Source organism: Anoplopoma fimbria, chromosome 17 (genome assembly GCF_027596085.1).
Source record: "Anoplopoma fimbria isolate UVic2021 breed Golden Eagle Sablefish chromosome 17, Afim_UVic_2022, whole genome shotgun sequence".
NCBI classification, from domain to species: Eukaryota; Metazoa; Chordata; class Actinopteri; order Perciformes; family Anoplopomatidae; genus Anoplopoma; species Anoplopoma fimbria.
Genome location: NC_072465.1, coordinates 3,271,875 through 3,287,281, shown reverse-complemented (window position 1 = coordinate 3,287,281; position 15,407 = coordinate 3,271,875). Strand labels below are relative to the sequence as shown.

General features: G+C 41.3%; 2 protein-coding genes across 3 annotated transcripts; both read right to left on the bottom strand.

The window, feature by feature from the left end:
- Positions 1–256: 256 nt before the first annotated feature.
- On the bottom strand, positions 257–2,892 carry LOC129106220 (cytokine-like protein 1). The gene is made up of 4 exons (XM_054617578.1): positions 2,134–2,892; positions 1,998–2,042; positions 1,166–1,312; positions 257–1,070 (listed from the first exon to the last, which is right to left on the bottom strand). Exons 1-4 carry the CDS (start codon positions 2,290–2,292, stop codon positions 969–971), a joined length of 453 nt encoding a protein of 150 aa, XP_054473553.1. The 5' UTR covers positions 2,293–2,892; the 3' UTR covers positions 257–968.
- A 133-nt stretch (positions 2,893–3,025) lies between these two features.
- On the bottom strand, positions 3,026–15,170 carry LOC129105826 (limbin-like). 2 transcript variants are annotated; one of them, XM_054617031.1, is made up of 23 exons: positions 14,745–15,170; positions 14,149–14,224; positions 13,411–13,592; positions 13,125–13,181; positions 12,830–13,016; positions 12,611–12,711; positions 12,411–12,476; positions 12,191–12,325; positions 11,666–11,805; positions 11,066–11,390; positions 10,722–10,961; positions 10,288–10,463; positions 9,734–9,893; positions 9,399–9,575; positions 8,959–9,269; positions 8,449–8,623; positions 7,898–8,041; positions 7,439–7,666; positions 7,047–7,279; positions 6,858–6,945; positions 6,524–6,699; positions 4,494–4,595; positions 3,026–4,251 (listed from the first exon to the last, which is right to left on the bottom strand). In XM_054617031.1, the coding sequence occupies exons 1-23, from the start codon at positions 14,934–14,936 to the stop codon at positions 3,852–3,854; spliced, it is 4,071 nt and encodes a 1,356-aa protein (XP_054473006.1). In that variant the 5' UTR covers positions 14,937–15,170; the 3' UTR covers positions 3,026–3,851. The 2 variants fall into 2 exon arrangements, with proteins under 2 accessions (XP_054473006.1, XP_054473007.1); XM_054617032.1 differs by having other exon boundaries at positions 3,026–4,206.
- Positions 15,171–15,407: the final 237 nt, after the last annotated feature.

Here is a 15,407-nt window from a genome sequence, read left to right as displayed (position 1 = left end):
ACTTCATATTGTCTCAATAAAAATGAAATACATCAGTAATTGTCACATGCTGAGTGGAAACCAGAGCATCAGCCAGAGTGAAAAAAACCCTCCCACATGTAAAATAATAAGGACATCATTCCAATTCACGGACTGGGCACGGGCCAGTAGTTTGTGTTTCCCAGAATCAACTGGCACACATTTTGGAAATTACTTCAGAGAATGAAAAAAAGTAAAAGCTGATACATACAGAGACGTTTTATTAAATAATGTGAGACATAAAGTGTGTACATAAAAACAGGCATGTGTCTAATATGTTAACAACAGTGAGGGCTTTCTCTGTTTTATATCCAATCGCGTTGAGAGCCAACAAAATATTTATTCAGTTCAGCAAACACACACACACACAGCACTGTCGTAACTTTTAGGTATAAAACAAAAGTAAGAAAAATAAACTTTCTAAGTGACAAAATTCTGAAAGAGCGCACGCTACAACTGAGTGGGAGGGAGCAATGCTTAGGAAATCTATTTCTGTTATAACATTTTCAACCACCATGTTCAGCTCTGCAAATGTTTTCAAAATGCTGTATAATGCTCCTTTAAGACATCTTGGTTTAGGGTTACGGCAGAGCAACATATTTCTCTTAATGACACATGAACCTTTGATCAGCCCCGGTAAGTAAGCAGCGGTTAAGCCCAGCTCACAAGCATCTCTTATTGCCTTATTATTTCAAGGTTTTCATCGGCATGGTTGGCATTCAGCAAATTTCCTGTGGAAAGTTCTGCACTCCTTGCTGGAATGTAGCCACACATGTCCACTAACATGAGTCTGCAGCTAACACAGAGCCAACTAGGTACAACATGAAGCCGCACTCTGTGTATTGTTTGTGATGCATCTAATACAGTGCAGGCTGTGGTGTGTACATTTGTTAGCATTCTACATATTGCTGATGTTTGGATGTAGGTCTGTCATCTTCTTCCTGTGCTGCTCATCTCTCCTCTTGTAGGAGCTGAAGCCTGTCCTCTGCGTAGTAAGGCCTAGTGTGTCCAGTGTCAATTGCCTCACAGTCGTCTGTGAAAAACACCATGTCCTGCAAACGAAGCAAAGACATGCGGTCAACAAACTGGAGCCAGAACACAAGAATGTCAAAGTCAAAAACATTGTAGGTGTTTGAGATGCTCTTACCCGGTAACAGATTCTGGTGATGATGGTGTACAAGTTCTGGACTTTACGTTTCAGCAGCACCATCCTGGGACGCTCTCTGCAGTACTGGTCAGGGTGGTTCAGCACCACATATATAAAGTCACGGAGCTTGGTTGTGACGCATGAGTTCTAGATGGATAAAACAGCTCTTTTAGAATGAACAGTGTCCTATAAACAGTCTTTACGGTATTTACACTTTTTGGAATCTAGAGTACTCAAATAAAAGGTCATGTATTCATATCAGGTATGATTATGTCTCACAGTACACAGTGATTTGCATTGGTTTGATTGTCTTTGCATTGAATTAGCTACCTGTGCACGGTGAAAGTGAAAGCTAGAGTTCTTATCTAACTGGGATTTTGTCACCTCAAAGTCAAAAATACATATTTTTCTTCTTGCCTGTAATGCTATTTATCAATCTCTGTCTGCTAGTTCTAGTTTCTACATGAAACTGCTCACAACAAGGTGTTTTCTTTAGTAACCGGGTCATGATTTCTGGAAAGAGACATTGCTGTTGAATTTCTCAAAATAATTTATTTGGCACTTTGAGAACCACAAGCCCAGTGCCATACAGTCCCAGTATTATTATTATTATATTTTTTTTTGAAATTTCGGATATTTCCAAAGGAGGCAAAACCACATCAAAACAATCTAGATTGATAAATAGAGCTCTATGAGAAAGAGGAAACATCAATTTTTGATTTTGGGGTGAACTGCCCCTTTAATATCTAACTGGAATTCTGAAATGACTGTAACTGATTAGCAGTGGGGGGAAGGGTGGTTATATTGCATTATCCCATTGTTTTAAACTTACATGCACATCAAGGAAGATCGTGGGTAGAATCTCAGCACACGTTTTCTGCAAAAACCCAACAGAACATGATGGTTACACGGAGCACCAGCCTGCACACAGTTCACACACACAGCCTCGTCTGCAGAATGTGACTCACCGTGCGATGGTGTGTGTGCATCTTATCCAGCAGAACCAGGACTTCTGTGCTCAGGCCCAGAGCTCTGGAGTAGCAAGTCGGCGGCGCGCAGTCCGACAGACACACGAAGCTGAAGAAACACAGGAGAGGAACCAGAACCAGAACCAGAACCAGCCTCATGGCGGAGAACACTGCTGCTGAGCACCGCGTCCAGCTGCTGGGACAGTCAACAGGGCTTTGAAAAGGGTAGAAGAGGAGGACTTGAAGCAGTTTTGAGTGGGAGAGGGGAGAAGAAAAAAAAATAAAAAGAAATGATGGACGATGACGTGGACGTGGACTCTGCAAACACCAGGGATGATTGAGCTTCTCACGCTGATAACAGAGCCAAACATGTCGCAACTATTGCTCCATTTGTGACTTGGAATTTGGATACATTTTATAATAAGCCAAGGTAGTGGGCTCACTCAGGGGCGCCGAAAAGGGGGGGTAAAGGAGACGGATTCTAGGGGCCCATGATGGAGGGGGGCCCAGAGAGGCCCCTAATGATGATGAAATTATAATACAGAAAAAATAATGACACTAAGTTGATGATGTCAAATGATAGTCAAAAATACCATTAAAATGCATAATTGTATGTAAAATAGCATCAAAAATTTTTGCCGCTGTGTTGGGGGCCCTGTAAAGATTCTTTTCATGGGGCCCAAAATCCCTAGCGGCGCCCCTGGGCTCACTCACAGAACACAGCCATGAATAAAGAATGGGACCAAAACATCCTCCGAGAGCAACTTCTCCCATCCATCCAACAACAGTCTGGTGATGAACAATGTCTTCTTCCAGCATGATGGAGCACCTTGCCATAAGGCAGAAGTGATAACTAAGTGGCTCGGGGGAACAAGACATTGACATTTTGGGTCCATGGCCGGGAAACTCCCCAGACCTTAATCCCAGTGAGAACTTGTGGTCCATCCTGAAGAAGCGGGTGGACAAACAAAAACCACACAAATTGTGACAAACTCCAAGCATTGATTATGCAAGAATGGGCTGCCATCAGTCAGGATGTGGCCCAGAAGTTAACTGACAGCATGCCAGGGCGAATTGCAGAGGTCTTGAAAAAGAAGGGTCAACACTGCAAATATTGACTCTTTGCATAAACTTAATGTAATTGTCAATAAAAGCCTTTGACACTTATGAAATGCTTGTAGTTATACTTCAGTATACCATAGTAACATCTGACAAAAAGATGTAAAAACACTGAAGCAGCAAACTTTGTGAAATTCAGAACTTTTGGCCACGGCTGTACAATCCTCATATCAAACAACAAACACACAGTAACTTTCAGTCTTATATCTTTAGTCTTGAACGTGAATAATTATAATACCAATGCAGTACACACCAATACTACAGGGAAGGGTTTTAATCCGTTCTCTTCCCCAAAACACATTTTTAAATTGTTAACATTTTCAGTAAAGTCTGAGTCTGAACTTTAATGGACTTTTCCCATCATTTGAAAGACATCTATTCAAGACAACGCAATTTAAAATGATGAACTGTTTGTTAACTCCCTTTGTATGACCACCATGCAATATACATTTAAAAAGGCACAGAAAATGTTTTGCTACACAGCAAAATGATAGGTTTCATTTAGATTGTGATATTTGCATTGTGATATTATCATGATAGTAAGTACCATCATAAAAAATAAAATAAAAAAAACTTGCAAAAGACAATGTTTGTAAGTCTCAAGGTAGGTTTGTTGGAGCCACTGAGCCTTTCTTCAGATTGAGAAAGTTTCTTTTCCTTTTTCTTTTAGGAGCGCCCGCACTGCCACATGATTCAGGTGGATCCCGGAACACAAACAACCTCTCCCCGGTGCTGGCAGAGGAGGGCATCATGTATTCCTCCGCTGTCCTGTGTAATGTTTCATTCACTGTGTTCACAACCCTTTCTTTTGCAGTGTCGTCTTGCTGCTGTGTAACTGCGTCTGTAGTGACGGTAGATTTATAGATAGGCCGTTGTGCTTTAATAAAACTGTCCTCCTTTTGTTTCTCTCCAACTAGCAGTGGTGCAACATCTCTTGGAGCCAGGATACAGGATCTGGGGAGCAGTTTTTCCATCAAACTTTGCCTAACTTTCTGGAGTCTGGGAGATTTGGAGGACAGAGGAGCTGTTGTTAGTGGGACTGGAGTGTTAAAAGTTCTTAAATCACACATGTGGTCACAGTGGCCCAGCCACGTAACCGACTAAAGGCCTATTACACACCAATGAATGACTTGTCTATGATGTTGGTTATCACTGAACTACAAATTAGTTTTGATTATAACATAACATCAAGTCCTTATATAGCAGCTAATAGCAACAAAACAGAAATGTGTTGAACTCACCTCTCTCTTTCCACAGTGCAGCTCGGCATATTTGGCATATTTTTATGCAACACGTCTTCTCTCAGTTTGACAGGAAGAAGTCTGTTAAACTCGCCGGCACACCTGGTCAAAAAGTCATCAAAATATTATGAAGCTGGTAACTGGGATATGATCTCTGCAGACAATGACTGACTTTGATTAAAATGGTCAGGGATTCCTGGCTATCTGATATACTGGATTGCATTTTCATTGGTTTAGAGGGAGAGCTTTGTGATCTTTTGCAATAAAGCAAGTAGGGTAAATCATGTTAGACTTGATAATAAAACTAATAAGTACGGATAATTCCAACTGCAAAATTAAACAAGGCTTCTTTTCTTTAGGATAATTAATATTTCAGATTGACACCAAGAAGTAGAAATGTAGTTGCTTAAAAACCGGGTTGCCTGGATAAAGCATCTTCCCATTGTGAACAGAAACAGTGAATCATGTGCATTGTCTTGTTTATGGAAAATAACATTTTGTATAGCCAATATATGTCATTTAATTGAATTCTGGGTATTTCACAGATTACCTGCATTTTTATGACAAACGTAACAGATTCTATGAACACTCCCTCTGACTACACTTACCTACAAATGACAGCGTACGGTAAATGATCAAATTGGCAGGTAAAATACTGTTCCGGAACAAATTAAGGAAGGACGCAAGGAGCAGGAGGGAACAGAACAGCCGAGGACAAAAGTTTTTCTTGAGATAATTAAAGCTTGTTGTATTACTCTGATGTCTAAATTAGCAAGACAAGGTTGTGTGTGGTGAGGGACCCAGGAGCTAGGAGAGTGAGAGAGGGACTCTCACTATAGCTCCTGGGTCCCTGATCACCAAGTGAACCTGCCATCAATTAGCTCATCACCTCTCCTGTATAACAACACCAGCTCTTCACCAGACTGTTGTCTCAACTACTGTGGTAGGCAAACGCTCTCTCACCTTCACCCCCGTTCCCTTCTGACGTACGGTAAACCCTCTTAAACTTCACCTAACCATGCGTCAGAGGGTCCACTGAGTACCAACGTAACAGTTTCTGTTTTCAGACAGCTGCATGCCAATAGATAAAGTGATCTGATTAAGAATCCAGTTAAAAGGCCCTGGAGTTTCACGTCCTACTGTTTACTTGAATTCACATTAGTAAGATTTAAAACTGCTGTAAAGAACGGGTAAAGTCTATCCAGCAAACAACAAGCAGAAACAAGAGTGGAAAAAGAAAAGAAAAACACATGTTTTGCATATTGTTCCAAACTGAGCATTTTCATTTCCTTGTCTTTTGGCCTGACAACTCCTTTCCTCATGCAAGGCACATTATTCATCAGTAAAGTAATCCAAACTCAGCGGGGGCCAGACATGAGTGGTCCATTGTATCAGAAAATGAAATGATGAGTATAATCGTTTATTCTTCCTGTTGCGGCTCGGGGAAAACAACCCTTGTGGAATTGTTTTCAAACAGTATTTCAATTTCAGACAATGGTCGGAGATGTTTGCTTCAGCCAGCTGTGTTTAAAAGCTGATTTTATTAAATCAGTGACTTCACTCAGAAAACTACTTTCTTAAACCACAGAACTTGAATCGCTGAGACTCTGGCTGCGTACTTTGGGCTAAAAGGTTTTCACTATATTCAATTTGTTCAATTATTTTTTTTTCCCTTGAAAAAAAAAGTGGGGAAAGGAAAATAAAATGGACTAGACTAGTGCACGACAAAAGGTTTTCTTGGCTTCTGCATATTAGTTGGCAACCAAGCTCAAAACTGTGTTTGCAAGTTGGAAGAGCCAGACGGATTTTCTATGATGATGGGTAATCCTTCTGCTGCACAGGGCTTATTTAAAGTCTAACAGAGAAAGACTTAGACTGGAAAAAAAGATTTGAAATGTGTATTTATTGTTATTATACTAGCAATAATTAGCACCTCTCATGAGTCAAAAACATTCACCTAATGTGACACAACACTGTGTAAATTGGAAATGTAAAACAACAAGAATGTTTGCCATGTAGACAGATCTTACCCGGGTTGCTCCTGCTCTGCAGATGCTGAGACAAGGAGCTGTTTGGGGCAGAGGGCGTCAGTGATGGAGAGGAGTTCGCTTTCAGGCAGAGTTGGGAGGAGGACACGCAGGGCCTCCAGGAGAACCTCAGCAGACACTTGACTCTGCTTTACCAGCCGGGATGCAAACTCCAGATCCTGAGATAACCATAAATACGGTAAATACGGTAAATACACCTTTTCCTCTACCTCCTCTGGATGCACACAGAACAGAGGTGCCCCAGTATTTTTCCATGCCGTTTGTATTACATTGTGTTGAATATAACATTGGAAAAAAAGTCTCCATAAATTCAGACCTGGTCACAGTTTGCGTAAAGTCTCCTGAGCTCCATTTGCTCTTTTAAATCTTCCATGGCTTGGTTGTTGCCAGTTATTTCCTGCAACCTGAAAACACAAGAGAGTTTCAACACTGTAAAAGTTGACGGCCTGTGTCAAAACACGAAATTCCTTATTACTCCTGAGATAACACTAACACAACAGCTCACCTCTCGGCCAACAGTGAGATGACCTGATCACTCTTGTAAAGCGCCTCCTGGAGGATGAACGTCATCCTGCAATCCTGCTGCAGCTGAAACAGTCTCTCCTCTTCACTTCCCTCCTCACCCTCCTCAGAGTTCTCTCTCTGTGTTGGATTAGACTCGACTCTGGTTCGAGACCTTTGCGGGCCGTCAAGCTCTTTTCTCTCCTTTTGAAGCTGTTGTTCGGCTTCCTCTAGGCCCTGTGGCAAGAGTCAAATTACACTCTAATAAAAGTCTACAAGGTCTAATGAGAAAGTATTACTCACAGAGGAAACATGCAAATCTTTCTGAGAATTACACATTAGTTTGAACCTTATTATATGTCCATTAGGGTTAACTTTGAGTAAAGCATTGCCTACCAAGCTGTAGTTCTGTATACTCTGAGACATGTCTTGTCTCTGCAGGCTCTTTCTCTCTCTGAGCTGCTGAATGAGCAGGCTGTGCAGAGCGAGCATTGCTCTGGAAGTCTCCAAGACTTTGGTCCTCCTCTCAGCCTTCTGGTAGTGGATGGTGGCCATCTGCATGGCCAGGCTGTCGCCCTGAGAGCGCAGATCATCCTCTCTCTCCCTACGCATCTCCTCCATCACCTGGCAACATTAGGACGGATGTACTTCAGTCATCTCGTACTTGATCCCAAACTAAACATTGAACTTTAAAACAGACATAGATTTTCTTCAAGGAGAAAGCTTCTGCTACTGAATGAGCTTAGAGTTTGATATGATAGAAAATACATACACTGGTCCCTTCTTGCCTTTTGGCAACTCAATGCACTTAAAAATAATATATATATTATAGTAAAGGTTATTTTACGGCTTAACCTTGTTCATGACGCCACTCTCTGTCTCCTTCTCCTTCTCAAAGAGTTGGATCCCGTCTTCAAGCCTTTTCTGGAAAAGTAGCAGGTCAGATGTGTCTGTTTTCTGTCTGGCCTCACTGGTTTTCCCCTTGGATTGCATATTAGTCTGCAAAAAACCACAATATCCATACGTTGGTTGGGAAATGACTCCAAGAATGCTGTTACGTTGTGATTAAAATGAAACCACTCTGTGGAGCCCTGTATTATTTCTAAATAACAATGTGCACTTATCCAGTGGCCACACAATTGAGGCTGATCGCAGTGTGGTTTGCACTGGAAGTCGCCATTCTCCCTTTCTTACACATTAGAGAAAATATTAAATGCACCATTATATCCTGCTGTAGTTTAATAATGTGGGCTATAAACTGTAACTGCCTCATAGGGAGATTTAAACAGCCAGTACAATCTACTACTACCACTGGCAGTAGCCAAAGTTAAACATGTTCTAATTCCCCACACACAGGTTTTATCAACATAACAACTAAATTCCGTAAAGTGTGATTATGTGATCACCATCTGTTGCTCGCTTTCCTTCCTCCAAGCTGCCAGAGCGGTGTGAAGTTTGGTTCTGGAGACGGCGTGGGGCATCACCAGACAGCGGTCCATCACAGACAGACACTTCTGAAACTCTAGTTTCATCCGGAGTCGATCATCTTCAGACAGAGTCAGCTGGGACGAACACAGACAACTGAGACAGGAAGAGAAAAGGCAGGCAGATAAACACACCGGGGTTCCACCATGAGACTTTACGTGTCTGTGTTGAGAGTGGAATATCGTCAATCCAGGATGGTGTAATTAGAGTTTGTTGATGGTGTTCTTATTGGGGGACAGCCTGCTATCAAAGACATGTTGCTGTATATAATACCACCATCTGACATCAACTTGTGTAAAACACAGATTCAGAAATTTGTGTTTTCATTCACTATCTACCTCTTTCAGGACATCCACTGCTAATAGGAACACACAGAGAACTTTTCTTTGGATCCCCTGAAATGAAATGACCAGTATTATCACATCACTGACCTAAAGAAAGCTCTGCAGTGCGCCCTGAGCTCCCTCTGCTCCTGCAGCTCTCTCTCCATGGCCTCCCTTAGAGCAGCCCGGGTGCAGCTGAGGGTGTGTAAGGCTGCCTTGCCTTCCTGGTGCAGCCTCTCCTGGCCCTGCAGGACAGCGCCCGCTCCTGGTCCCTGGGCTTGTCCAGCTCCTGCCTCTGGTTCCACCTGCGGCAGTGCGCGTTGCGCACCTGGAGGCAATAGTGTTAGCAAGGCCTGAGTTGCAGATGGCTGAATGGCTTTGATTTCTGTTATGGCACCTTGAATCACACGCATGGTCACCTATAGAACAGGGAGAGGATCAAGACAGAGATAATCAACACTAAATCAATCCCAGTGGGATGTCCTTTGGGGTTTTTGTGTATCTTTCAAAGTGATTAGGTCATGAGTGTGCCTGATGGTGTACTGCACCTTGCGGATGTCTGCAGCAGCCTCCTCATCGAGGTTATTGATGAGCTCTGCTAGCTCCAAACTGTGAGCTGTCAGTAAGTTCTGCCAACAGTGCAGGTGCTGAGATACATCTCTCCTTCCCTCCAGACCCTTTGAAAGAACAGACAGATCCTTCTGTCTCTGTTTGTGGACCCGCAGCTGGAAAAGGCAGTGAGATGGATTAAAGATGGTGTAATAGTTAAGGTATGAGATTAACAGGTTTTTTGGTATTATTCCACAATAGATATTTATAAATATATATATATATATAATGCAGTTGTTTGGAATAAAACCCTAAATATGCATGATCTCCTCACCAAGTCAGAGATGAGCTCCCGCCTCTTCTTAATAAGTCCACAGCGCATAGCTCTCCTCTCTTGGCTCAGTGCCTCATCAAGTCTCTGCCTCACCATCACCAGCTCTTTCTGGGCCTTCTCCTGTAGCTGGTCTATCTGCTCTGAAGGCACACTGCTCCCCCTGGTGGAGAAAGGAAAACATGCCAGCTAAATACACAGCTAGAGTTCATCTTACTTCTATTATACAAGCTTAGAGCTGCCTAAAAGGTTGAACTGCCAACAAAGGCTCACATTACGGACATATATTTTCTTTTATTGTATACAAATAATATGTAAAATATTTTGTTTGTCGTGTGTTTGCGCTCATCCATGGCAGTGTTTTTTGCAAATCTATATTTTCTATTATGTATTTTACATCACAAATAGATGCAGTACAGGTTCAATTCTAAAAATGTAAATTCATACTGTAATATTATTTTACTTGACATTTATAGTGTAGTGTAATGTGATAGTGCATCCAAATGTGAAATGATCATTACATGATGCTATCACTGATGACTACAATAAGCTCCAACCTCCTGATGTGAGTGAACCAGCTGTCCAGATTGCTGGAGGTGCTGGAGAAGCTGTCAGAAATCAGGCTGTTGAGGCTGTGAAGGCTGTGCACCAAGAACTTCCTCTGTGCATGGCGTTCAGCGAGAACAAAGCGCTGGTTGGCAAGGACCACATCCAGCACCTCCTCTAGCTGATCCTGGTCAGAAAAAAAGAAGGTCATGTCTCCTAATGTCTTATAAATCTTTGCTTCTTATACAGATTATCACAAATAAAGAGCTGGAAAGTAGAAGAAAATAATAAAGTAGATTTATAAATGACGAATGCAGTCTTACATGCTTTGTTGGCCATGTTTACAGGTGTCAATAAAGCTCAAACTATACATACATAATTATGCAATTCAAATGGTCAATTCTAATGTGTCACAACTTTGAAAGTAAAGATTTTGGTTGCTCACTTGACAGGCAAAGTAATCGTGCTGAAGACTCTTGGCTGTGCTCTTCTGCAGCTCGCCCATCCTGGTGGCCTCCTCCAGTTCTTCAGAGAAAATCTTGTGCAACTCCACCCGACGGCACTCGATGATCTGCCTCTGGACCTTCCCTGAGGCTTCCTCATGTCGGACCAACAGGATGCGCTGGAGCTGACTCTGGCTCAGCTTATGCAGCTTCTCCAGGAGGACACTGCAGTGGAGGAGCTCCTAGTGACAAAATGAGGTTTACAGTTTAGTGGTAGTATGTAATGAATGCAATAAACTGTCAGATCCAGAGGGGACAAAATATATATATATATCTTTTTTAATACCTGTTGGTCCGCATGTTGACACAGCAGCTCGGCCTGGGCCTTCTCAGCAGCTTCTCTGCAGTGCTCTGCTTCCATTTCCTCCCGGGTCTCCAGGTTACAGCGGCCAGCCAGAGCAGCCATGCGGGCCCCTCGCTCCTCCTTCAGCCGACCCTCCATGCCCAGCATCTGTCCGTGGAGCACACTAAGGAGCCTCTGCTGGGCCTGGGCGCTGGCAAGGCCCTGGGAATGCAGGCCGCCCAGCAGGGAGGACATCACGTCCCCGTAGATTTGAATCCGAGTGGCCTCCAGGTTATTGGTGGCATGAAGCAGTGTGGACATTTCAAGGCTTAAAAGGGAAAAAACGCAGAGTAAGCAGGGTCAACCTGTGAGTAGTGGGTTCTTTGTGAGATGTACTATACAAATTGATAATATTTGTTGTTCCTGGTGGATTTGATAATAACATTTATGACAATAAAAACTTCAAATTAGAAAACACCATATTCTGTGAACAAATTAGATGTTATTATAATTACTGCTTTGGGTGAAACTGGCTCAGTGGAAAGCAACATAAAGCGCCGGTGGGCATAACTGATTGTTGAAGTTCTTGACTCGTCTACTCACTTCTCCAAAGCCTGGTACATGTTCTGGGGATCCTCCAGCACCATGGTGTCCACCATCTTGTCCTCAAATGCGGCCTCATCTTTTACGGCCTCATTCATGTTGCAGTCTGCATACTCAGGGTCTGAATCAGCTCTGTTTCTCTGAAGCAAGAACATATATGCACAGTGTATTAACTTATACAAGAAATATTTCATAAAACCTAAACAACTAGAAAAATAAACTGACATTAATTTGAGAAAACAGTTCTTTAAAATCACAAAATTAGTTATGTTAATGCGAATTTCCTTAAATGCTTACTCATGTGTAGAAACATGGTTGGTCAACAAAACTGTGATAAACTGTATATTGTTGGGTTGGACAAAGATACCCAATTTCCTATCAGACAAGCATTATCAACACTTTTAGAAAAATTAACAAACACAAATACTGTACATTATTTGTATGTAATCAACGGATTAATCAGGTTTTAATAACAGTTTGTTATGATGCTTAACTTGAAGTAAAACACTTTTAAATTTGTGATACCCTTTGTTGTAGAAGGTTCAGTCGGGTTCTGAGACCTATCAGGTTCATGGCCAGAAACCCCAGTGACAGCAGCATCAGCGTCACAAAGAACCCAGCAACAAATCCAGCAAAATGGACCCCATGGTTAGGATAAATCTAAAACAGTGGGCAGAAACGTCAGACTTCTCATCAAATCAATTGTGTACAATACAAGAACTAAACATGCAACGCTTGAACTTACCCTGTCGGTGGAATTGACCCTCAAGGTAAGATTAGCCGTTAATGGACCAAACATACTGACATCATTCTGCAGAGTCAAGAAAAAATGACTCTGGGTAAGAATAGAGAAATTGTTCTTATAGTACTGCAAATGCTGACATGGTGAGATTAATAATATTTGGAAGATTCCTTTTCAAGTTAAATAGAGCAGAAAAACAATACCTGTGAGGCATTAGAGAAGGTGAGGAACGCTGGAAGGTCCAGGACTTCACTCTTATGATTCCTTATGTGAGCAGTATAGTTTACAACAACTTGGGATCCGGCTAAAGTAGTAAAATCAATATCATGTTATTTATTGTGAAGACACAGAAAATTCCAATATTTGAAATTTTAAAGTTCAAACCAGATTAATCTTTAAAACAAATTGACTCCCAGACATACCCGACAGTGAATCAATGGCAAAAGTCTGGTAGCCTCTTTCAACCACTCTGCCATCAGATTTTAGGGGTACTATTCCAGAAATGGAGTCCCGGATAGCCACCTGAGACAAGTTGGTGCCATCCAATGGGCCCATGTTGTGAATTAGCAGGAAGAATGTCAGTTGAGGAGGGTCAGTGTCCAGCTTCACCTAGTGACCACATGATTGAGCAGAAGGAATATTATTAATAGTCCAGTAAAATATGTTTAAAATATTGCAGATAAAATGGGCTGTATTTAAACAATTGTGCTGATGTACCTGTGCACACTTGTGAAATTTGACCCCAAATGTGGATGGAGGTGCCACACTCTGAGTCTGTAGAAACATAAAACACTCTGTATATTTAGTTCCTTCAAACATAATTATTGGTAAAATCTTATAAATGGTATAAATAAGTATGGGAATGGGCTGTAATGTAAAGATGTAAACGTTTCAATAACCACATACATGAGAAGCTGCACTGCATACTACATATGCATATTCCATGAAAGTCGGTCACTGTGTACAATGATTGAAGGGACCAAAACACCTCTTAGAAACACACCTGAGGCAGAGGGACGCTCGGGTTGTATCTTGTAAGTGTGCTTCTGCGGATCCGTTGGTGCAAGATGTTTGACATGAAAGTAAGTGGCGTGTAAAAAGAGTGTTCCCATGGACCAGCAGCAGCTGAAGAGGAGAGTCGGCCCTCTGCAGACAGCGCCATGGGCCCATTGATTTCCATTGTACCTGAAAGAGTCAGTTACAAAGGCTGATATTGACAAGAAATACATAACTGAATACGATGTATGCATAGACATACTGAGGTTTTGTATTTACAGATGAATTAAAGTTTTTTTGTCTAACAGTCTGTATCATTCAGTATCATACAGTACCAGTCAAAAGTTTGGACACACCTTCTCATTCAATGGTTTTTCTATATTTTTATTTTTTTCTACATTGTAGATTAATATTGAAGACATCCAAACTATGAAGGAACACATATGGAATTATGTGGTAAACAAACAAATGCTCAACAAACCAGAATATGTTTTATATTTTAGATTCTTCAAAGTAGTTGAATGAGAAGGTGTGTCCAAACTTTTGACTGGTACTGTATGTATGCGACCTAAAACTATTATGGAATTCTAACATTACATCATCTGTACTTGTACAGCATGGGATACAAATCAGACAGTATTTACCCATCATAGACTTATATGTCCAATCGTTCATCTGGTGTGTGCAAATAAATTGTGTTATTACTCTATTGTTGATGCATAGAATTGAGAAAAAAGAAACAAACCATCCATCCTAAGAAATGTCTGCTCTGCTGATTTCCCACCGGGGTCATGTTGCGTTAAATGGATACTGGAGAGCCTCTGACAAAGGAAAATTAATTATAGGACATTTAATATGTTATGCATAAACAAGGGGTACTGCTCAAAACCTGGTTAGATATGACAAGTGAAACAAAATATTGGATGTTTAAATAAGGTTCATGGATACAACAAAACAAAAATCTCTGTAATTTTCAGGAAAAATGTCAAATTCGGCAGGTTTGATGTGTATCTTTAGCTGCTGAGAGGCTACACCTTAATCATTATTATATTCCTTTATTGATCCCCATGGGGGAAATTCGGGTGTTGCAGCAGCTCAACTACACAGAAACAGATAATAAATACACATATTATACAATCAAATAAAAAATAGAATAAAATAAAAAATAAGAATACAAATAAAAAAATGTACAGTATATCCACATGGGGGGGCTACTTAATCACAGGAGAGATTGGAGACTAAAAAAGTAGTTTGTAGCACTTACTATATTCGACCAATTATTGTCTGGGTGATTGACATGGGAGATCACATCCTATTCATTGTCATCAGTAGGTCACTCACCTCCTGTTTCTCCAAGAAAGGAGGTGACGGTAGAGTGGTGTACCATGGTGCATCCTGAGATATAACGTTACTGTTATAACAGAGCTGATGCCCAGCACTGGAGTCTGATGCCCACAGATGGGGTGGAAACAAACATGACACTTGGACAGTAAAGATGAATGACCATATCCCGTTAAAGTCTACCTGAAGCATTCGTAAACTGGTGTGCCACTCTCCCTGAGGAGAGCCGCTAGCTAGCTGTCTGCATGTCTAGATGTTCAAATCCTCCATGAAAACACATGAAAACATGCCCACTGCTTCTTCTTCTTCTTCAAAAACTTCAATTGTTGTCTTCAACAAAGAGCATTCTCCTTATATCCAGATATTTCAGGACGCCATTAAAACAATAGAAGGAACACGAACACAAGGTCCATGAACACAACTTCGGAAAACATTTCCAAAACTTGGAGAGAATGGGCAACTCCTCTAGGAAGGTTAAAAACAAAGTACATAGATGTGTTTCCGGTCACGTCGTTCAAAGTAAAATACCATAGGCGAGCCTGTGGGCTTATCGGAACCGTGGTTACCTGGAAACTGTATAAATATGCATAGAAACCATGAGAATATTTTATTTACACATAATATCCACATTTATTTTTGGTTATGAGGGCTCTGTTACCTAAT

What these genes read in the sequence shown, in the direction of transcription:
- LOC129106220 (XM_054617578.1), bottom strand. Translation starts at nt 2,292, where the DNA reads ATGAGGCTGGTTCTGGTTCTGGTTCTGGTTCCTCTCCTGTGTTTCTTC. An exon ending in TGCACACACACCATCGCACG is followed by an intron (nt 2,043 to 2,133) that starts GTGAGTCACATT and finishes GGGTTTTTGCAG; the next exon opens with AAAACGTGTGCTGAGATTCT. An exon ending in TCACCAGAATCTGTTACCGG is followed by an intron (nt 1,071 to 1,165) that starts GTAAGAGCATCT and finishes CTTCGTTTGCAG; the next exon opens with GACATGGTGTTTTTCACAGA.
- LOC129105826 (XM_054617031.1), bottom strand. Translation starts at nt 14,936, where the DNA reads ATGCTTCAGGTAGACTTTAACGGGATATGGTCATTCATCTTTACTGTC. An exon ending in CTGCTGCAGACATCCGCAAG is followed by an intron (nt 9,270 to 9,398) that starts GTGCAGTACACC and finishes CCTGTTCTATAG; the next exon opens with GTGACCATGCGTGTGATTCA. An exon ending in ATCTCACTGTTGGCCGAGAG is followed by an intron (nt 6,946 to 7,046) that starts GTGAGCTGTTGT and finishes TTGTGTTTTCAG; the next exon opens with GTTGCAGGAAATAACTGGCA.